Below are 24,187 nucleotides of genomic sequence, written 5' to 3'. Positions count from 1 at the left end.
TCCTCTTCAATTCCAGCCTCAGGTGACTGTCTATGTGGAGTTTGCACATTCTCCCTGTGTCTACGTGGGTTTCCTCCGCGTATTCCGGTTTCCTCCCACAATCCAAAGATGTAAAGGTTCGGGTGAACTGTCCATGATAAATTGCCCATAATGTTCAGGGATGTGTGGGTTAGGTGCATTGGTCAGGAGTAAATATAGGACAATAGGGTAAGGGAATGGCTCTGGGTGGGTTACTGTTTGGAGGGCCAGTGTGGATTTTTTGGGCAGAAGGGCCTGTTTCCACACTGTAGGGATTCTATGATTCCCGCTCTTAGGCTGTGCCCACTAAAGGTGAGGACCCATGGCTTCTCCCTGCTACAGCACAGGAGAAACTCTCACTGCATTGAATATGCATTGAGTAATAAATAACCATGGATGAACAGGCACAGCCCACTGGGAGAATCAACAATAGATCTTAATCCTGCAGCCACAAGTATGCCTTCTGTCTTCCCAAAGCCTGTCCACCATCTACAAGACATAACTCAGGAGTGTGATGGAATACTCCCCACTCGCCTGGATGGGTGCAGCCCCAACAACACTCAGGAAGGTTGACCTCATCCAGGACAAAGCAGTCCCACTTGATCAGCACTACATCCACAAACATCCACTCCCTCCACCACTGACACTCAGTAGCAGCAGTGTGGACCATCTACAAGATGCGCTGCATAAATTCACCAAAGATCATCAAGTCAGCACCTTCTAACCCACAATCACTTCCATCTGAAAGGACAAGGGCAGCAGATATATGGGAACATCACTACCTTCAAATTCCCCTCCAAGCCACTCACCATCCTGACAAGGAAATATTTCGCTGTTGTTTCACTGTCGCTCAGTCAAACTCCTGTAAATACGTCCCTAAGGGTCATTGTGGATCAACCCACATCAGGTGGTCAACAGAAAGCAGCTCTCCACCACCTTCTCAAGGGTATCATTGGCTCGGGCCATCCCTGTTTGCCCAGAGGGCAGTTAAGAATCAACTACGTTGCTGTGGGACGGGGTCACATGTAGGCTATGATATGGAGCTGCCAGTGTTAGGGAGAAAGTAAGGACTGCAGATGCTGGAGAGTCAGAGTCAAAAGCTGTGGTGCTGGAAAAGCACAGCAGGTCAGGCAGCATCAGAGGAGCAGGAGAGTCGACGTTTCGTGCATAAGTCCTTCATCAGGAATGTGCCACGCTTTCTAAAGTCAGAAGTCACACAACGCCAGGTTATAGTCCAACAGGTTTATTTGAAACCACAAGCTTTTGATTTCAAGCTTGGGAGGCAATAAGTGCTGCCCCAGGAGTGAATAAAAACAGTTTGCTTTTTAAGAAGGAAGTAATGTTAGTGTGATCACCCAACATTGCATCTTTGATGATAGCTGAACAGTGTTATCTCTGCTGTTAGTTATGGACTCATTTTGACCTCAACTCATTTGTGAGTTTCACATAAAAAGTAGGAGCAGGAGTAGGCCATTCAGCCCTTTGAACCTGCTCCACCATCTAATACAATCAAAGAACAAAGAAATTTACAGCCCAGGAACAGGCCCTTCAGCCCTCCAAGCCTGTGCTGATCCAAATCCAGTGTCTAAACCTATCGTCCAATTCCTAAGGTTCTGTATCCCTCTGCTCCCCACTTACTCATGCATCTGTCCAGATGCACCTTAAATGAATCAACCTTGCCTGCCTCTACCACCTCTGCTGGCAACGCGTTCCAGGCACCTACCACCCTCTGTGTAAAGTACTTTCCGCATGTATCCCCTTTAAACTTTACTCCTCTCACCTTTAACATGTGGCCTCTTGTTACTGAATCCCTAACCCTGGGAAAAAGATTGTCTCTGTCCACCCTGTCTATACCCTTCATGATTTTGTAAACCTCAATCAAGTCCCCCCTCAACCTCGTTTTTTCCAATGAAAACAATCCTAACCTACTCAACCTCTCTTCATAGCTAACACTTTCCATACCAGGCAATGATTTGGAGATGCCGGTGTTGGACTGGGGTGTACAAAGTTAAAAATCACACAACACCAGGTTATAGTCCAACAGGTTTAATTGGAAGCACACTAGCTTTCGGAGCATCGCTCCTTCATCAGGTGGTAGCCACTGATGAAGGAGCGATGCTCCGAAAGCTAGTGTGCTTCCAATTAAACCTGTTGGACTATAACCTGGTGTTGAGTGATTTTTAACTTCATACCAGGCAATATCCTCATAAACCTTTTCTGCACCCTCTCCAAAGCGTCCACGTCCTTTTGGTAATGTGGCGACCAGAACTGTGCACAGTATTCTAAATGCGGCTGAACCAATGTCTTGTATAATTTTAACATGACTTGCCAGCTCTTATACTCAATACCCCGTCCGATGAAGGCAAGCATACCATAAGCCTTCTTGATCACTTTATCCACCTGTGCAGCCATCTTCAGGGTACAATGGGCCTGAACTCCCAGATCTCTCTGCTCATCAACTTTTCCCAAGGCTCTTCCATTTACAGTATAGTTCACTCTAGAATTAGACCTTCCAAAATGCATCACCTCACATTTGCCCTGATTGAACCCCATCTGCCATTTCTCTGCCCAACTCTCCAGTCTATCTATATTCTTCGACAGTCCCCTATACTTTCTTCCACTCCACCAATCTTCGTGTCATCTGCAAACTTACTGATCAGACCACCATTGCCTTCTTCCAGATAATTTATGTAACTCACAAACAACAGTGGCCCTAACACTGATCCCTGTGGAACACCACTGGTCGCCTTTCTCCATTTCGAAAACTCCCTTCGACTACTACTCTCTGGCTCCTGTTGCTCAACCAGTTCCTTATCCACCTAGCTAGAACACCCTGCACACCATGTGACTTCGCTTTCTCCATTAGTTTACCATGGGGAACCTTATCAAACATCTTACTAAAGTCCATGTATATGACATCAACAGCCCTTCCTTCGTCTATCAACTTGTTGACTTCCTCAAAGAACTCTATTAAGTTGGTAAGGCACGATCTCCCCCGCACAAAACCATGTTGCCTATCACTGATAAGCTCACTCTCTTCCAAATATAAATAGATCCTATCCCTCAGTACCTTCTCCAGCAACTTTCCCGCCACACGTCAGGCTCACTGGTCTGTAGTTACCTGGAATATCCCTACTACCCTTCTTGAACAGGTGAGCAACATTAGCAACTCTCCAGTCCTCCGGCACTTCACCTGTGTTTAAAGATGCTACAAAGATATCTGTCAGGGCGGCACGGTGGCACAGTGGTTAGCATTGCTGCCTCACAGCGCCAGAGACCCGGGTTCAATTCCCGACTCAGGCGATTGACTGTGTGGAGTTTGCACATTCTCCCCGTGTCTGCGTGGGTTTCCTCCGGGTGCTCCGGTTTCCTCCCACAGTCCAAAAGATGTGCAGGTCAGGTGAATTGGCCATACTAAATTGCCCGTAGTGTTAGGTAAGAAGGGGTAAATGTAGGGGTATGGGTGGGTTGCGCTTCGGCGGGTCGGTGTGGACTTGTTGGGCCGAAGGGCCTGTTTCCACACTGTAAGTAATCTAATCTAATCTAATCTAATCTAATCTGATCATTCAACTCAGTGGCAAGTTGATGCTTTTCCCTCATACCCTTTGATCCCTTTAGCCTTCTGAACTACATCTAATACCTTCTTGAAAAAATTCAATATTTTGTCTTCAATTACTTTCTGCAGCAGAGAATTTTACAGGCTCACCACTGTCTGGGTGAAAACATTTCTCCTCATCTCAGTCCTAAATGGTTTACATTTACTTTTAGTTTTATTGAAGAAACCAAGAATAGGTACATGGATGTGATGTTCTCGGGGACTTTTTTATTAATTGAAACAAGATTTTTGACTTGTGTCTGCTGAGATAGAACATAGTTTCACCATGTTATTTGTGGTGAACTTGTCTACACTGATGGATTTGACAATTCACTCTTGTAAAATGGATCTGAAGCTGCAGGGTGACACTGAAAGCTGCAGATCATTTCCTATGCTATGTAATAACTTTTGAGGCAAAACTGAAATTGTTTGAGAAGCAACTGCGAGAGAAGAGGACAGATCCTATCGGCTTGGCAGAAGTCACAAAGTCACAAGTGGGGAAAGGATCCAGTGTCAATTTGAAGTGAGTAGCCGACAGAGTTGACATGGCTTGGAGTGCACACTCTGACCGCATCGATGACTCCTTGCCATTAGAATTCATTAGATTTTTAAAAAAACTATTTCCGCAAGAACTAGGAGTCCAATGATGACTGTGAACCCATTGCCAATTGTCAGAAAAATTGTCTGGTTCAGTAATGTCCTTTAGAGGAGGAAACTGCCATCTTTACCTGGTCTGGCCCACATGTCACACTGTGTTATAGTCCAACAGGTTTATTTGAAATTCCAAGCTTCCAGAGCACTGCTCCTTTAGCAGGTCACCTGTTGGACCGTAACCTGGTGTTATGTGACTTCTGACTTTGTCCACTCCAGTCCAACACTAGCAGCTCCACATCATAATCTACATGTGACCCCAGTCCCATAGCAATATGGTTCACTCTTAACTGTCATCTGGGCAAATAGGGATGGACCCAGCCAGTGACACGCTCATCCCATGAATGAATAATATAGCAGATGAAATGTTGCATGATTTCTCTAAGCTCCCTTGGCATGTTGAGTGGATATTTTCAGTATTCGGGAGCTCTTATGTAAAGGTGTGTCTAGGTGAGAGTGACCATTGTGACCTCCGCCCTTCAGCGTTGTCCTAGTGTGGGCATGATGGCTTGGCTGCAGAGCTCAGACATGGAGTACCCATATTCTCAAGGCTTCAAGTTCTGTTTCATGTCCAAAATGGTTGCCGGGCAATGCAAGGACACTTTCTTTTGTAGAATAAAGGTAAAATACTGCAGATGCTGGAAATCTGAAACAAACACTGAATGCTGGAGAAACTCAGCAGGTCTGGCATCATCTGTGGAGAAAGGAACTGACGTTTCCAGTCCAAGATGACTTGTCTTCAGAATGTTTAGCCATTCCAGCCACCCATGAAGTCCTTGGCGTCAGCGTGCATCAGATGTATGCAGACAGCAGCAGCTCCATGGGAACACCACCATCTGCAAGTTCCCCTCCAAGCCACTCACCATCCTGACTTGGAAATACATCGCCGTTCCTTCACTGTCACTGGGTCAGAATCCTGGAATTCCCTCCCTGAGGGCATTGTGGGTCAACCCACAGCAGGTGGACTGCAGCAGTTCAAGAGGGCAGCTCACCCCCCACCTTCTCAAGGACAATTAGGGACAGACAATATCTGCTGGGCCTCACCAGTGACACCCACAACCCACAAGTGAATGAAAAAAAATGACTGTGATGTCAGTATAACATAAGCCTACTGCAGCAGTGTCATCTTTGACCTCCGCACTCCAGTCGGAGTGATTAACGGCTTTGAGGCTAGTTCTTGAGTGATTCCTACTGACTGCTGCTCCATTATTGGAACTGCTTGGTGGTTTGTGCTATTACTTTTAGTTTGTAAAGCCTCCAGAAAGTGGTGCGGCTTCTGGTGCTGGTTTCTCACATGAAAGGTTTGGAGGGATATGGGCCAAGAGCAGGCAATAGATGTGGAGCTGGAAAAGCATAGCCAGTCAGACAGCATCCGAGGAGCAGGAGAGTCCATGTTTTGAACCGAAACCGAAACCCTTCGTCAGGACAGGGGAGGGGGAGGGAGCCCAGAAGTATATTGAGGGAGAAGGGTGGGATGTTGATAGGTGTATGGAGGTAGGGGGTTATTGTGATTGGTCAGTGCAAAGGTTGGAGCGGATAGGAGAGTAGGAAGATGGACAGGATGGGTCAGGTCAAAGAGGTAAGAAAGAAAGGTGGAGTTAGACATGGGTTAAGGCTGGGGGACACAGGGACTTTAAAGAACTTCAGGACTAGTTTAGTTTGGGATTATGTTTGGTACAGACTGGTCGGTTACTGAAGGGTCTGTTTCTGTGCTGTATGACTCTGTGACCTGCCTGGCTCCAGTCGAATGTGGCTTCTATTCTCCCTTGGCCTCCAACAAAAGGGGCCTGAGCAAAGGCACTGAGGGGGAGAAGGGGGATGCTGTATCCACCCAGAGTCTTTCGGGAGGCATTGTCCTTCATCAGCCTAGGCCAGGAAAAATGTCTGTGATATCTCGGGAGCAGAGACCTTCAGGGTCAGCGCGGGCAGAGGTACCTGCATAGCTGCACGTGGCCATGAATGTATCTGGGCTGGAACAGGGGCCATCTCCACCATCTTGGAGTTCTTCATCTCCTATTCCGTCAGATTACCATCAATGTGGGCTTACAGAGAGAGGGTAGGATGGTCTTCAGAGGGTTGGTCCAGACTCGATGGGCTGAATTTTTTTAAAAAATTCATTTGGGGGACTTGGGTGTCGCAAGCATTGATAGCCCATCCCTATTTGCCCTTAAGAAGGTGGTGGTGAGCTGCCTTCTTGAGTCGCTGCAGACCACTTGCTGTGGGTTGACCTACAATGCCGGTAGGGAGGGAATTCCAGGATTTTGACCCAATAACTGTGATATATTTCCAAGTCAGGGTGGTGAGTGGCTTGGAGAACTTGCAGGGGATGGTGTTCCCCAAGTACCTGCCATTCTTTTTGTACAGACAAGTACATTTCCCTCCCTCGTTCCAGTGGGAGAGAAGCAGATGGAACCTGCCCATTACTTCTAGAAGGCAGTAAACCACCCCATCGTACAGGATGTCATTGGCTGTATGCAAGATGCTTCACACATACCCGATATCGAATCAGAGATTTACCGCAACCACAAAGATTTCACTTCCTCAATGTACAGCAAGAGTGCGACCACACCTGTTACATTATGCATCTAGGTCAGTGCTTCACATTCAGGACATTGCTGTTTCTAACTCAGTACAGTCTGTGTCCCTGCTCCCTGATGTTTGAGGATTTGAATGGATCTGATGGACAATTGGTTGAACCATTCACTGCCAAATTATGCTCCACGCAAACCTGTACTCAGCTGCTGAGTCCTCCTGAAAAGTGAAATAACCCGAGCCATTGTTAACCCCCTCCCCCCACCCTGCCACAATCCCATTTGTATATCCTCAAACCACTTTATCTTGGGTCCACCAGCTTTTGTCAAATGTCAAACGTGAGGAGTTCATGGACTTCAAACTCACGAAGACTGAAACACTCCAATCCTCATCTTCTGCCACTTTGCACCCTTTCACTAACCCATTGGATCAAACTTCCTCTTTGGTTCACTCTGTATCCTTGTCCTAAATTTTCACCATTCTCTAATTTCTCTCCTATTTCCCCTCATGCCCTCTCCCAGCTCAACTTCTCCGTAAGTTCCACCTCTCAATCTCACTAAGCTGCTGATCTCTCAGCTTCCCTTCCTGGTTTCCACATTTGCTGATATTGATAATGGTTTTCTCTGTTCAGATACTGTCCCCCTGTTTCTCAAATCTGTCATCATCACCCCTCCTCAAAATTAAAAAGGTTCTTGCAGACTACTACCCTGTCTTCAAAATACATACCTTCTCAAAATCTTCCATCATGGGGGCAGTTTGGTGGCTCAGTGATTAGCACTGCTGCCTCACAGCGTCAGAGACCCGGATTCAATCCCACCCTCCGGCGACTGTCTGTGTGGAGCTTGCACATTCTCCCCGTGTGGGCGTGGGTTTCCTCCAGGTGCTCCAGTTTCCTCCCACTGTCCAATGATGTGCAGGTCAGGTGGCTTGGCCAAGCTCAATGGCCCATAGTGTTCAGGGATATGTAGGTTAGGTGCATTAGAACATAGAACATAGAAAAGTAAAGCACAGAACAGGCCCTTAGGCCCACGATGTTATGCCGAGACTTAATCCTAATGTAAAATATAGTAACTTAACCTACGCACCCCTCAACTCACTGCTATCCATGTGCATGTCCAGCAGTCGCTTAAATGTCCCTAATGACTCTGCTTCCACCACCACAGCTGGCAACGCATTCCATGCATTCACAACTCTCTGCGTAAAGAACCTACCTCTGACGTCTCCTTTATACCTTCCTCCTACCTACCTTAGTCAGGAGTAAATATAGGTTAGGGGGAATAGGTCTGCGTGAGTTACTCTTCAGAGGGTCAATGTGGACTTGTAGGACCAAAGGGCCTGTTTCCCGCACTGCAGAGATTCTATGAATTGTCCATCAGACATAAGGCCTTTGTAGACAAGAGCCAGAACCATAGGTGCAATGAGCAAACTGACCACAGTATCATGGTACAGAAGACTGACAGGCAGGATACAATTGGAAGATTGACTATATTTAGAGTTGATAAACTGCTGGCCCAAATGGTCGCCCCTCCCCCAGCTTGCCGTAGGATCTGCCAACAGCACTTACCTGAAGGACTTGCTTTAATTTTTCATCTTTGCTAGATACTGGGGGAAGTGCCAAGGAGTTGGAGAGTGGTGAAGTGACAGTCTTATTTGAGGAAGGCTGTAAAGGTGATTCCAAGGAACTACGCACTCATTTAGTTTAACTAACTAAAGGTTAGGAAGCAATAATCAGAAAAGGAACGAAAAGTGACCGAGTGGTTTGAATGAATCAGAGTCCGAGCACAGACGTGTAAAAGGTGTATCAGGCTTCACTAATCTAAGTTCTGATAAGGAAGGAATGAAGATCGATGGTGGAATACACTGGATGTTATTTATTGGAATTTCAGGCAGTGCTTGACAGCAGGTTGGTTAACCAAATTGAGGCCCATAACTCAGAGGGTCAATGTCCAACTGAAGAAGAAAAGATTGCTTACGGTGGGAAAACCATGAGTCATGGGGTCTGGTACTTTCCAAACCCCTGACCACTTGCATCTAGAAGGGCAAGGGCAACAGATACATGGGAACACCACCCCCTGCAAGTTCCACTCCAAGCCACTCACCATCTTGACTTGGAAATAGCGTCATTAGGTCAAACTCTAGGCATTTCCTCCCTAACACCATTATGGGTCTACCTACAGCACATAGACTGCAGCAGTTCACCAAGGCCGCTCACCACCATCTTTGCAAGGACACCTAGGGATGGGCAATAAACGCTGGCCCAGCCAGTGATGCCTGTGTTCCATGAGTGAGTGAAAACAAAGATTGTTTTTCAGATTGAAGGATGCCAGGTAATGATGTTCCTCAAGGGTCACAGCTAGGACAACCTATAGAGTAACAGTAAAAGTTCAGCATTTGTCTGTGGTAATTTATAATGAAGAAGAAACCAATTGTTTTCAAGAAGACATAAATAAACTGTCAGGGGCATTTAAAATGTAATACAGTCAGTTCTGCTATAACATGGTATTTCCGTTCTCGTGCAATCCCCCCGGTATTGTAAGAATATTCTGCTCCATCTCTATCCCCGCACAGTTCAGGATTTACTAGAAGAAGCTGGCGAGGTGGATCACCAAAAGTGATGCCTACCTCAGGGCTTGAAGTAATGAAGATGGATTGTCTAAGTGAGACAGCTATTTCCTTGAGAGAAACAAAGCACACACAAGATAACATTGAGGCATTTAAAATGATGGAATGATTGGCCTATCAGGATCAGTAGGCAATTTAATATGGAGACAAACTATCATCACATTTTAAATGATTTCCCTCGAGTTTGCAATAAAATAATAGCTTTTTAAAAAAAAATCTAAAGCCACAGGAAGTGACATTCAGCAACACAAATACAAAGTACAAAATAAATGCTTTCTGGGTTTGCTGGACTTGACATGTACTGAGCTTTGGACACTCTCCATGGATGATTGCTCTGTTAGAATCGAGATTAAATATCGTGGTGTACTGTTTGATCGGTTCTGCGCATTACACAGAAATGTTTTTGCTCAGTTGGTAAATTGAGAGACAAGGCAAAAGCGAGGACTGCAGATGCTGGAGATTAGAGTCAAGATTAGAGTGGTGCTGGAAAAGCACAGCAGGTCAGGCAGCATCCGAGGAGCAGTGAATCGACGTTTCGGGCAAAAGCCCTTCATCAGGAATCGATGCGTCTGATGAAGGGATTTTGCCCGAAACGTCAATTTTCCTGCTCCTCGGATGCTGCCTGACCTGCTGTGCTTTTCCAGCAACACTAATCTTGAAATTGAGAGACAAATCTGTCTATGTTATAAGGGGTAATCTGGATTTCCTAGTTTTTTTCTTTTTTCTTTCACAAGTGGGTGTCACTGGCTAATACAGCACACATTGTCCACCCCTAATGGCCTAGAAGTCAACCATGATATACAGGGCAGACCATTAAAGGAAGGCAGTTTCCCTTCCCTCAAGGGGAATTTTTTTTCACCCCCTTAATGATCAACATTGAATTCATGGTCATCATTAGATTCTTCATTCCAGATTTTTATTGAATTCAAATTCTACCAACTGCCATGATGGGATTTGAACCCAGGTTCCCAGAGTCTCTGGATTAATACTCTAGTGATAATACCACTTGATTGTCACCTCCCCCAGTTTACTACTCAAGACATAACTCCAGAAGGGAAAAGGGAAGAATATGTTTCTGCATCTGAGGTAAACTGTAGACAAAATATACCTGAATTATTCCTGCTATTAATAACTATTTAACCTCACTGTATTTCCTTGTTCTGAACCCCAAAAATTTTGTGTTTGATGAGAATTAACTGGCTTCCACAGTGTTAAGGCTGCCTGAATCATTAGTGGTGCTATTGTCAAGAATTATAAAACTCCTGTTATTTTTAAACATAGGACCGTAAGAAGGAAGATGACACAGATTATATAATCAATAACGATGAGCTGTCAATGTATTATGAAGACAAAGCAGTGCCTGCTTCCAGCTCGGGGGAGGAGCCAGGAAAGGATATTCCTAACCAAGAGCAACCAGGGGACAAGGATATCTTCCATGAAGGATAAATCCAATGGACCGTCGGCGCTACCTCAAAATAGATTCCAGGTGGCTGTGCATTTGAAATTGTTTTTTTGGCACATTTTCTGGTGAGGGAACAAGATGAAAAGGGAGATTGTAAAGGTCCCATTTACTTAGACCAATTCAACTACTCCAGTTCTTATGTTCCGATTTGTACCTTCTCCTGCTTAGCAGTCTCAAAACTGTCATACTAAAATCCAAACCCACAGCCAGAGCAGCTGGACCAATACTTAAACGGTGAGTTCATGAATTCCTAACAGTAACAAGCCTGAGACCAAAAGGCTATCTGATGACATTTTTGGAAGAATGTTATTTTAATTCTGTCCAGAGCCTTAGGAATTTTGCCTGACCAATCAAATTTATGTAACTGCACTGACTTTGATGGCTTTTTCCTTTGAAAAGCTCTTTGATGTCGTACTAAACTTTGCTCCTTTCTGTCTATGATATAAAACAAGCCCCTGCTAGTGCCTCTTTGCAGTCATGCAGAAATGATTCCTGTGCAGACTTCGCAATAGTGCTCGGTTACTGCTGAAGAAGTACCTTTGCACTATTATGGAAACTTTCAAAAGTTAATCAACATAAATGTAATTGTACCTTTCTGTATTCTTAGTAATCTTGAAGGGTGTTAGAATCCTAAAGGTCAGTGGTACTTTTCTTATAATGTAACATTACATTCCACTGTTCTGTTGGTGTAATGGATTGAATTCCAGTCATGTTCTTCATAGTCTCTGGTAATGGTTGACTAAGACAAGTCACCTATAAACTGAAAAAATTATGGAACTCAACTATTTCAGTGTCTTAGTAAATAAATGTATTGTTTGAAGTCTTCTGGAATCCTGTGCTTTGCGTTATGCTGTGGTATGAACCCATACAGATCAGAAGGTCCCAACAATGATCCTGGACAGGAGTCAACATCTAACAATGAACTTCACGGACCCTGGGCTGGGGAGAAGTATAGAAGCATCTCATGTGGAATTGCTACTCTTTCTGGATACAGAAAGGATTGAGGGTGTAAGACTGTGACAAATAGCCTGACAACACTCATTCCCATAGCTCACGTATGGAAGTAAGGTAGTGCTCACAAAACTACCAAAGTGGGAAGTTGATTTGGGAGCCCACTGCTTCCAAAGCTCCTGCCAGAAAGGTGTGGAGGTGCCGGTGTAGTACTGGAGTGGACAAGGTTAGAAGTCACACAACGCCGCGTTATAGTCCAGCAGGTTTATTTGAAATCGCAAGCTTTTGTCAGGTGATGAAGGAGCGGCGCTCCGAAAGCTTGTGATTTCAAATAAACCTTTTGGACAATAACCTGGTGTCATATGATTTCTGACCTTGTCCAGCTCGGAAAGGGAAGAACAAAGTTTTAACAAGAATGATGAGATTAGATTCCCTACAGGGTGGAAACAGGCTATTTGATCTAACAAGTCCACACCGACCCACTGAAGAGTAACACACCCAGACCTATTCTCCAATATTTACCCCTGAGTAATCCACCCAACACTGGGCAATTTAGTACAGTCAATTCACCCAACTTGCACATCTTTGGACTGTGGGAGGAAACCCGCACAGATACAGGGAGAATGTGCAAACTCCACGCAGATAGTTGCCTGAGGCTGGAATCAAACCCTGGTCACAGGTGCTGTGAGGCAGCAGTGCTAACCACTGAGCCACTGTACTGTGTTGAGAGATAGGAATCTGGCTTTCTGATCACTGGGTTTCAATAAAGGCCTCCAAACTCCGTTTGATGCTGGGCAATTAGCATTTCAAAACCATGATTGACCTCTTTCTGTTAGGAAAGGTTATTATAGGTTAAAGAATCAAAGTAGCTGGGATACAGACAGAGCCACGATTTAACTGTGTAGCAGAGCAGGCTAGATATTTCCTTAAGGTAGATGCTACTTAAAACAGAATGTAAACAGTATGTTGGATTAGGATTTGTCTGAAAGGCTTTGCTCCATCACATTTAACATGCACCTCCTGGGGGAAAAAAGGGAAGATTATATTTCTGCACCTGAGTTAAACTGAATTGTTAAAACAAAAGTACTGTCAGTGTTTATTGGTGTAGGTTTTGCTGTGAAATAGCTAATGAGGTTCTCCAATTCTTTCCGATATACCTAAAATTCAAACCAATTTAATACTGTACATATTTTATTCAGGCTACACTTAGCCCTTGTCATGATCGTAACTTCACAGACTGTTAATCTCTGTTATATTGTTAACTATTATTTGTGAAATAACCTTTTATCTCTTTGGGTACGGGATGAAAGTTTGTTTTGAAATTTTCTGGAACTTTGTATTATGCATTAGTAAATTTGCTGTAATAGAGACATTGGGTAATCTTACAACAGACCCTGCAGCTCATGTAGATCAATGCCATTTCTCTTACATTTGGGGTGATCTCCAAGAAACAGATGGAAGGCATCATTTTGTCTTACATCAATGGAGAGGCTACGAAAACCAGTATCTAACCTTTCTCAGTACGTGTGTGCTGCAGAAATATAAAGCATACAGTTGTCATTTTTGCTTTGTCACATACATTGGAGACAGTCAAATCCTTTGACATTCAGACAAGATGATTTTAGTTAGTTCTCAGATAGTTTATAAGGAGTCTCATGGTATGATAACGTGATACTTCATGAACCAGAAATAGAAATAAACAAAAAACAAAGAAAATTTCCAGCCCAGGAACAGGCCCTTCGGCCCTCCAAGCCTGAGCCGATCCAAATGTACTGTCTAAACCTGTCGGTCAATTCCTAAGCATCTGTATCCCTCTGCTCCCCACCTACTCATGCATCAGTCCAGATGCATCTTAAATGAATCTACCGTGCCTGCCTCTACTATCTCTGCTGGCAACGCGTTCCAGGCGCCTACCACCCTCTGTGTAAAGTACTTGCCGCATGTATCCTACTTAAACTTTTCACCTCTCTCCTTGAAAGCATGGCCTCTCGTTATTGAATCCTTCACCCTGGGAAAAAGCTTATCTCTACCCACCCTGTCTATACCCTTGATGAATGGTGAACTTAATTTAATTCAAAAAAAAAATCTTGATTTACCTTCACGAAAATGATGTTGACAAAACAGAAGGTCAAATAATAAATCATAAGTGGCGAAACCTTGAAATATCAATTCAGTAACAGAGGCTGCACAGGGAAGGGAGGTTTTTTGTGTTTACTCAGGGGATACAGGGTCAGCATTTATTGTCCATCCCTAATTGTCCAAAGGTCAATTAAGAGCCAACCACATTGCTGTGGGTCATGTAGGTCAAGCTGTCAGATTTCCTTCTCTAAAGGACATTAGTGAACCAGCTGGGTGTTTACCATAATCCATGTTAGTTACTATGGTCACTATTACTGACACTAGCTTTATATTTCAGGTTTTTAATGAGCTTCAGTCTCTGGATTACTGTACCTGTGGTATTACTATCACAAACTTAACATTTTTCTATAAAAGATGGTGGAAAACGACTGACCCTCTGTCACATCAGCATCCTACACTATTTTAATTGAAATTGTGGAAAAATTGCTTCTTAACTGATATTTCTTTGACTCTCTCAGATTATGTACTGTCAAGAATCAAAATAGTTGCTGTCTTTGTTGCTACCACAAGTAGACATTCCCAAAAATCACCATCTCCATCACAGGCAGTGCCTAACTACCAAAGAAAATGGCCAAGGTTAAACAAAAGAGCAAGAATTAAAAGTAGCAAACTGCCTATCTGAAATCTTGTCTTCCTTTCCAAAAACTAACTTTAAACAAACTTACCTGTCATGTATTTTCTGTACCAAGGGTGTAAGATGCCTTCGCAGTGTGACCTGTTATAACATGGTGCACTTTCACAATGGAAATAAAGTGAAACAGTTTCAATTTGATGGATTTGTCTTTTACTGCAAGAGCTAAATGTATTGCTTCTTATCAAATGCTAGAGTACTGGCAAAAAAAAGCAAGGCTAGCTCTGATAACACTGGAGTGGGAAATGTCTTTTTAGAGGGAAAGTTAACATCTCTTTTCCAATCAATTCTTGTTAGTATGAACTTGGTAAAGTTGACCCACAATAATGCAGCCACAAAGGGAAACGTGATCTGCAAATGTTCCCAAAGATTAAAGGGAGACCACTTACACCAGTGGGCTTCAGGGCAGTAAGACAAAAATTCTATTAATTCACTTAAATTAACATCTCTACACATTGCAATCCTATTATAACTGCCGTGGACCTTTTCTCACTGCACTCTCGTGTTCAGCCTCAGAATGATTGCACAGGTCCCTGAGAATCCAATTGCCCTCAATAATCTTCTATAAGTCCCAAAGAACACCCATCTTTATCCCTCGCTGAAATGATCCTCCTTTCTCTCCCCTTGGTGCCAATGTTGCGAATTAGAGTAATGCCTCAGGTAAACTAGGAAAAAGCCCAGGCTGAGAAAATCCCCAAAGGATCAACGTTTTAGATATTTCTAAGCAACCTGTTCAGACATAGCTCTGGAGTATGTGGTTCTTGAACTTAAACCTCCTGGCTCAGAGGTGTCGATACTCCCACTGTGTCGCAAGAGTCCCTTCGATGGTCAAATGGCCTCCGGCTCAGTCTTACTGTCAGTTGTTTCCATCCTGGATAACTCTCCCATTAACTATGTAACAGGTATCAGGTTGTGACCTCATTGAGGTGTGCCTCACCCCCCACCCCCGAGACTCCTCGAGACAATGGGGAGGAAGTTCCATCTCCAAGAGCTGGGGTCAGTGCAGTCGCTGTGAGCTGTGTGACTCCAGCACAGCTTTTGGAAGCAGTGACGACAGCAGAGATTGCAGAATTCCCTGAAGGGAGGTAAGCTGCAGTGGAGCCAGTACCTCTAGGTAAGTCCAGGCTTCCTCTGGGAGGCCCCGGAAATCAGGGCTTAGGATGGTCAGAGGTGGGCGGGGACAGGGAATGCAGGGAAACACCATCTTAAGGGGTTCCAAAGGAGGCAGAACCACGTTGCCTGATCACCAGGCCCAGTAGAATATGGTACAATATTCTCCACCACCAACCCCCCCCACCTTCAAATGTGGATAAAATCCCAACAGCAATGTGACGAGGCAATTGGCTATCCAGCTGACTCTCATTCAAGTAAATCGAGGGACACCTACCTAGGCACTGTTAAAATTCCAGCAAGGGTGGCGCAGGCAAGTTGGTAGGTTTCAGGATTGTTATCCCTGGTATGGCACAGCCAATATGAGGACCCCTTAACCCTCACGCCGTCCCACCACTCCAACCCCTACCCCACCCATGCCCAAACCTACCATTCCCATAACTGGGAGGCTCATAAAGTTGGGTAATCATGTCCATGCCTTATTAGGAGTTTGTTACACAGAAGCAAATTACTACTGATGCTGGGGATCCCAAATAGGTGGGTGTTACCTACATGGGCTTGACTAAAGCATTTCCTCACAGTAGGTTGGTCCAGAAGATTAAGTCACACAGGATCCGCGGTGAGTTGCTAAGTTGGACACAGAATTGACTTGGTGATAGAAGACATGGGGTGGTTGTGGAGGGGTGTTTTTCTGACTGTAGGTCTGTGACCAATAGCGTTCTGCAAGGACCAGTGAGGGACCTCTGTGGTTTGTTACATATATATAAACAATTTGGATGAAAGTGGAGGTGGCCTGATTAGTAGAATTGCAGACAACATGAAAATCGGTGGAGTTGTGGATAATGAGGATGGTTATCGAAGGATGCAGCAGAATATAAGTCAGTTGGAACATTGGGTGGAGGAATGGAAGAGGAAGTTAAATCCAGACAAGTGTGAGGTGATGCAAGAAGAAAGTCTACAATAAATGAGAGGACCCTCAGGAGCATTGATCAAGGGATCTTGGGATGTAAGTCCATAGTTCCCCCGAAAGTGGCAACACCATTGGATAAGGTTCTAAAGGAGGTGTACAGAATGCTTGCCTTCATCGGTTGGTGAATCAAAGTTGGCAAGTCATTTTGCAGCTGTGCAAAATGTTAGTTTGGCCACATTTAGAGAATTGTGTGCAGTCCTATTTGCTGCACTATTGGAAGGAGGGGGAGGCTTTGGAGAGGGTGTAAAACAGGTTTACCAAGGTGTTGCCTGGATTGGAGTATATTAGCTATAAGGAGAGGTTGGACAAACTTGGATTATTTTTGCGAGAGCATCTGAGACTGAGGGGTGACCTGATAGAAGTGTATAAAATGATAAGAGGCATGACTAGTCAGAGACTTTTCCCCGGGGTGGAAAGGGAGGATAGATTTACACAGGGGTGGGGGTGCACAGGAAGGTAGGTGCTTGGAACAAGAGGTGGTGGTCGAAACAGATACGCTAGCAATCTTTAAGAGGTGTTTAGACAGACAGATGTACAGGGAATGGAAGGATATGGATCATGTGCAGGCAGGTGGGATTAGTTTAGAGTCGCATCATGGTCAGTGCAGACCTGATAGGCTGAAGGGCCTGTGCTGTACTGCTCTGTGTTCTCCCTATCCTATTTCTTATGGTTTTATGGTCACTGTGGGAATGGGTGGAAGATGTGTCGGCCCCAACTCCTGATCTTGTCTTCGTTCACGGTCTCCTATATGAGGTGCGGGGGAGATGAGAAGTTGCAGCCAGACCCGCCCCCAATTAATGGCCACTGCCTCTGACAGAATCTGTCAATTCTCCTGCTCCTCAGATGCTGCTGTGCTTTTCCAGCACCACACTCTTTACCCTGATCTCCAGCATCTGCAGTCCTCACTTTCTCCTAGCAACTTGTCTCTGTAAGAGAGGGCAGTTATTTCAATGAGTGTTGCAATGCTAGTGTCTCATGATTTTGTAACCCCTACTCCAGCAGGCAGTCACTCAACAGCACGTTCAGAGCTTCCTATAAGCAGCAATCACATCCAAATGCAGCAAGACCCACGTAATGTCTGGAATGCCTCCATTGAACCTGCCTCCACCACATTTCCAGGCATTCCAGTTCCTAACTACTCACTGAGTGAATGTCTTTTTTTTCTCAAATTACCCTTGCTTTGTTTGCATGTCACTTTAAATCTATGTTGTCTGTTTTTTTTTATTTTACGAGCAGAACCAGTTTCCCCTGTCTGCTCTGTCCAGTGCGCTCATGACTTTGAAAACCTCTATCAGATCTCCTTCTCAGTCTCCTGCCTACGAGGAGAACAGTCCCAACTTTTCTTCAATCTATCCTCATGGCTGAAGTTTCTCATCTCTGGATCTATTCTTTCGGTCAACCGCATCACTCTGGATCTGGAATCACATATCGGTCAGACCAAGTAAAGATGACAGAGTTCCTTCCACCAAGGACGCACTTCCCCAGTAGCAGCTTGCCAATCTGAAAAAGGCCCAGTTATCTCTACTCCTGTTCACGAAGCAAACTTTTTTTTTCCCAAGTGTAAGATTACCCTCTCCTCCATGTGTTCTTGGTTTGAATTGGTGTTAGCTCCTCATGATTTTGTAACCCCCCTACTCCAGCAGGCTGTCACTCAGCAGCACATTCAGGGTTTCTGCTAAGCTGCAATCACATCCAAATACAGCAAGACCCAGACAGTGTCCAGAATGGGGCTGATAAATGACAAGTAATGTTCATGCCACATAACTTCCAAGTAATGACCACCTCCAACAAGAGAGAACCTAACAATCTGACCTTGGCATACAGTGGCATTACCATCAAAGAATTCATTCGCTATCAACACCCTAGCAGTTACCACTGACCAGAAAGTGAACTGGACTAGCCATGTAAATACTGTGGTTACAAGAGCAGGTCAGAAGCTAGGAAGATGGAACAAAGAATTGTGGATACTGGAGATCTGAAATCAAAGCAGAAATTGCTGGCAAAACTCAACAGGTCTGGCAGCATCTGTGGGGAGAAAGCAGAGGTAACATTACAAGTCCAGTGACTCTTCTTCAGGACGAGTCTAGGAATCCTGCAACAGAGCTCTTGCTCTCTCTGTCTGTCTCACTCACTCATGCACTCTATCTCTCTCACTCACACACACATTCTCTCACTCTCTCTCTCTCACTTACACACATTCTCTCTCTCTCTCTCACTTACACACATTCTCTCTCTCTCTCTCTCTCTCTCTCTCTCTCTCTCTCTCTCACACACACACACTCTCTCCCCCAAGGTCCTGGTCTATGAGGTGACCGTGTCAGTCTGGTCATTGGCACCCCTCCCCAAATCTGGAAGCCAGATGCTTCAGACTGTGGACAATACACCCTCCTGGATGACCCTGTTCCTGCCCATTCTCTACTTCTTTATTGTATTCCCCCCATTTATACTGGTCCCCCCTCTTCACAATTGATTCCCCTTCCCCCAACTTGCAGAAAATAATCCCTGTAGCTTGCTAAGTCTGCTCCTCACAGCAGCGCCCTGCCCTGTTTTCCCTTTAGTATTTTTGGATGTTTGGGACAGATTGATCATGACCCCCTGCTGTGAATCTTCCCCATGCTGCCCCCAACTAAGCAACCCAGACGAAAACAGCCCAGACCCCTGAACAATACTTTGCAGCTCTCTAGGCAAGGTGGTAAAGAATGTATTTGGCGTGCTTATCCTCATTACTCAGACCCTTGAGTATAGGAGCTGGAACATTATGTTGAGGTTGTAAAGGATGTTGGTTAGATCATTTTTGGAGTACTGTATCCAATTCTGGTCTCCCTGCTGTAGGAATGATATATTGGAGACAGCTCAGAAAAGGTTTACCAGGTTGTTGCTGGGACTGGAGGATTTGACTTAGAAGGATAGACTGGATACGCTGGGGCTTTTGTCACTGGAGCACAGGAGGATGAGGGATGACCTTATAGAGGCTTATAAGATCATGAGGGGCATAGATAAAGAGAATAGCAAAGGTCTTTTCCCCAGGGTGGGAGAGTTTAAAACTGCGGAGCACAATTTTAAGGTGAGAGGAGCAAGTTTTTAAAAAGGACTTGAGCGGCAACCTTTTTACGCGGAGAGTGGTTTGTGTTTGAAATGAACTTCCAGAGGAAGTGGTCAGTGTAGGTATAGTTACAACATTTAAAAGAAATTTGGACAGGTACATGAATAGGAAAGGTTTGGAGGGGAGTGGGCCAGGAGCAGGCAGGTGGGACGAGTTTAGTTTGGGTACATGGTTGCTGTGAACTGGTTGGACCAAAGGGTCTGTTTATGTGCTGTATGACTCTGTGACTATCCCCTTGTGGGACAGTGTAAGAGCAGAGGGCTTACTCTCAGAATAAGGGATCGCTCATTAGGACAGAGATGTTTGGAGCTCAGGTCAATGCAGCAAACAGGTGGGCCATGCATTAGGATGGACAGGGGCTAGGGAATCTATATCTTGTACAGTGCCTGGGACAGTGTGCAATATTGGTAGCCCTCCCCATAAACCCCAGGGGGTTAGCACCTCACCAAGTCCCCAATGAGCCCATGAGACATCTCCTGCTTCCCCCCTCAAACCCCAAGGCCTTGGCCTATGAGGGGACCCTGTCAGGTCTGGTCATACAGTAACTGCCCCCTCCCCCAGCCCACACAATACTCACTACAGAGCCACAGGGTGACCATGACTCACACCCGCTGGACTCCAGAGGCACGGCCACCCTGAACAGAACACCCTGACCACAGCCAAGCCCCTCCTCTCAGTATCAGAGATTGTCATTGCCTTATTGAGCTGGGACTCCTCCCTTCACCAGTAGGAGCCTCCGTTGATGTCTTTGAAGACTAAGCCTTTGAGACATTGATGCTACCTTGATGCATGTGCTGCGTATTTGCCAGCAAATGGAGCAGGCGAGAGAGTTTTGTTTTATTATTCATTTGTGGGATTTGGGCGTCTCTGGCTGGGCAGCATTGATAGCCCGTCCCTATTTGCCCCTTGAGAAGGTGGGAGTGAGCTGCCTTCTTGAATCGCTGCAGTCCACTTGCTGTGGGTTGGTCCACAATGCCAGTACAGAGGGAATTCCAGGACTTTGACCCAATGACTGTGAAGTGGCTTGGAAGGTAACTGCACGGAGTGGTGTTGCTGTATATCTGCTGCCATCGTCCTTCTAGATTGAAGTTATCGTGGGTTTGGAAGGTGCTGTCTAAGGATCTTTGGTGAATTGATGTAGCATGCTGGACCATACAGCAAGGTATGGACCCCCCAAGACTGAAACCTGCAGTTCAGCAAGGTAGACTGCCTGGTCATGTGTCTGTGCCAATTGGCACAATAGGGCAAGGCTTGGATGGTGCGACTTTGCAGTTAGGTGCTGGGTAAGTAAGTGCGATGTAAGCAAACAAGCAGCCCTGAGCTGCAGTCTTATGCATTGGTGAACTGGGTGCATGTCCCAGTGCATAGTATGGCCTTGCTGCAGGACTGCAGTGAAAAGTGTTGGGGCACTCTACAATGCATGATGGAGTTTCCTAACTTTCCTGCATGTGTATTGGCAGGGTGCCATGATAGTTGTAAGGGATTGGCAGTTATTGGATGCCAATGTCTGTGGACTGGTGCCCATGGATTGACCACTTGATGCTGAGCAACATAGAGGCTGGTCACAGTCAGCAGCAAGCTAGAGTCACCAAGTCCTCTCACAGACGTCCATGTCGAGACTTCTTGATGTCTATCTTCTGCAGCAGTGAGATAAGACACAAGGCAATGTACAGGGTTTATTAAGAAGGGACAGGGGCATTAAGGAGCTCAAATCCACCTTAGTTAGCAATTTGCCATAGTCCAATGAAAAATTGCTTTGTCACTCATCAAAAGCATGAAAGATGATTCAAGGTATTCCCAACATCGAGGTTGGCCATCTGCAATTCTTACCATCGCCCAGGTCACTTTGACCCAGAGAAGACTCTGCCTTTAGTGTCTCTTATAGTCATTTACTGTTCATGTGTTGCAATTGCAAATGAACTAATTTGGCAAGAAACAGTTTGGAACAGGATTGAGAAACCAAAGGTTGCTAATGGGTAGACCTTTGTTCCACAGTCCATTGAGTGTTTTTAGAAATTCAGTCAAATCACAGGGAGAATGAGACATTGAAGGAAAGCGTTGTCCACACAAAGGAACTTGCAATTGGCCTGCAGCCCTCTCTTGGTTTTGCCAATAGGTGGTTTTCAGCAGCTTGACTAACTGGGAAACATCTTAGTATTGCAACACGGTTTGGTCTGGTGTTTGACAGTGTGTAAATAAGTAGAAAGTCCATTTGTTCATGAAAACCTGATGCCTCAGCCTGAATTGTAGTTGGCTCAGTGACATTTTTGCCTGTAGCCAATTGCATACCAAAGAAACTAAAGCTCCAGTCGACAGTGAGTAAATAACAAACAGAAAGATTCAAGATATTCTCATCCAAATATTGGCATGTAACCCACAGTACGAATGAGGAATAATAAATTATAAGAAAGAAGGGAGCAACTGCATGTGATTTTCTTGTGAATGTATAATGTTATATTTAAATATTTATGTACAAGTTAGCAGCAGGCGTTGCTTCTCAGCCCCTCCAGTCCACCCCACTGTTCAGGAAGATCACGGCTATTCCGATTACAGAGGAACCTCGAATATCAATTATCCAAATATCAGATTATCCAAAAGAGATCTCAAGGTCCCAATAGAAACATGACATCAAAGGGGTGTTTCCAACACTGATCGTGTCTTTGATTAAAAGTGAACTCGGCTTACTGAAATACTGCCGAGAATAGTCCTGGACATCGATGGGAGCCCAGGCACTGACTCCAAATGACTGAGTGCCCACCCTCTCTCCCCACACTTTCCCTGGATTTTCTACACCAGGGAGTACTTTAAATCCCCCTTCCCCAGAAAATCTCTCCAACATTGTCCTATACAGGGCAAAGAGGGAACTTGTCTAAAAATTGTGTGTGTGTGTATGTGTGTGAGAGAATGTGTGTGGGTGTGTGTGTGAGAGAATGTGTGTGGGTGTGTGTGTGAGAGAATGTGTGTGGGTGTGTGTGTGAGAGAATGTGTGTGGGTGTGTGTGTGAGAGAATGTGTGTGGGTGTGTGTGTGAGTGAGAGAATGTGTGTGGGTGTGTGTGTGAGAGAGAGAATGTGTGTGGGTGTGTGTGTGAGAGAGAGAATGTGTGTGGGTGTGTGTGTGAGAGAGAGTATGTGTGTGTGAGAGAGAGAGTGTGGATGGGTGTGTGAGAGAGAGTGTGGATGGGTGTGTGAGAGAGTGTGTGGGTGTGTGTGTGAGAGAGAGTGTGGGTGTGTGTGTGAGAGAGAGTGTGGGTGTGTGTGAGAGAGAGAGTGTGGGTGTGTGTGAGAGAGAGAGTGTGGGTGTGTGTGTGAGAGAGAGTGTGGGTGTGTGTGTGGGTGTGTGTGTGAGAGAGAGTGTGGATGTGTGTGTGTGAGAGAGGATGTGTGTGTGTGAGAGAGGATGTGTGTGTGTGAGAGAGGGTGTGTGTGTGAGAGAGGGGGTGTGTGTGTGAGAGAGATGTGTGTGTGAGAGAGAATGTGTGTGTGTGTGTGAGAGAGAATGTGTGTGTGTGTGTGAGAGAGAATGTGTGTGTGAGAGAGAGAATGTGTGTGTGTGTGAGAGAGAGAATGTGTGTGGGTGTGTGTGTGAGAGAGAAAGTGTGTGGGTGTGTGTGTGAGAGAGAGAATGTGTGTGGGTGTGTGTGTGAGAGAGAGAATGTGTGTGGGTGTGTGTGTGAGAGAGAGAATGTGTGTGGGTGTGTGTGTGAGAGAGAGTATGTGTGTGGGTGTGTGTGTGAGAGAGAGTATGTGTGTGTGAGAGAGAGAGTGTGGGGGTGTGAGAGTGAGAGAGAGAGTGTGTGGATGGGTGTGTGAGAGAGAGTGTGGATGGGTATGTGAGAGAGAGTGTGGGTGTGTGTGTGAGAGAGAGTGTGGGTGTGTGTGTGAGAGAGAGTGTGGGTGTGTGTGTGAGAGAGAGTGTGGGTGTGTGTGTGAGAGAGAGTGTGGATGTGTGTGTGTGAGAGAGGATGTGTGTGTGTGAGAGAGGATGTGTGTGTGTGAGAGAGGGTGTGTGTGTGTGTGAGAGAGGGTGTGTGTGTGTGTGAGAGAGGGTGTGTGTGTGTGTGAGAGAGGGTGTGTATGTGAGAGAGATGTGTGTGTGAGAGAGATGTGTGTGTGAGAGAGAATGTGTGTGTGTGTGAGAGAGAATGTGTGTGTGTGTGAGAGAGATGTGTGTGTGAGAGAGAATGTGTGTGTGTGAGAGAGAATGTGTGTGTGTGTGAGAGAGAATGTGTGTGTGTGTGAGAGAGAATGTGTGTGTGTGTGAGAGAGAATGTGTGTGTGTGTGAGAGAGAGTGTGTGTGTGTGAGAGAGAATGTGTGTGTGTGTGAGAGAGAATGTGTCTGTGTGTGAGAGAGAGAGTGTGTGTGTGAGAGAGAGAATGTGTGTGGGTGTGTGTGTGAGAGAG

The 24,187-nt window shown here is 45.3% G+C and overlaps 1 protein-coding gene across 3 annotated transcripts in view; it reads left to right on the top strand.

Moving 5' to 3' along the window:
- The window catches only part of LOC122555670 (sodium/hydrogen exchanger 9-like), a 482,562-nt gene extending 470,859 nt beyond the window's left edge, over positions 1-11,703 (top strand). For 2 of the 3 annotated variants that reach the window (XM_087993313.1, XM_087993316.1), the window contains one exon: positions 10,700-11,703. In XM_087993313.1, the coding sequence (XP_087849439.1) occupies positions 10,700-10,864 (165 nt within the window). In that variant the 3' untranslated portion in view covers positions 10,865-11,703. The remainder of the gene's footprint in view (positions 1-10,699) is intronic. The other variant, XM_087993315.1, reaches the window with a different exon arrangement.
- The last annotated feature ends 12,484 nt before the right edge of the window (positions 11,704-24,187 follow it).

This window comes from Chiloscyllium plagiosum, unplaced genomic scaffold (genome assembly GCF_037043375.1).
Source record: "Chiloscyllium plagiosum isolate Xiang-an unplaced genomic scaffold, Cpla_swu_hap1 HiC_scaffold_13, whole genome shotgun sequence".
NCBI lineage: Eukaryota > Metazoa > Chordata > Chondrichthyes > Orectolobiformes > Hemiscylliidae > Chiloscyllium > Chiloscyllium plagiosum.
The sequence above is the reverse complement of the archived record's forward strand: the minus strand, read 5'-3'. Positions and strand labels throughout refer to the sequence as shown.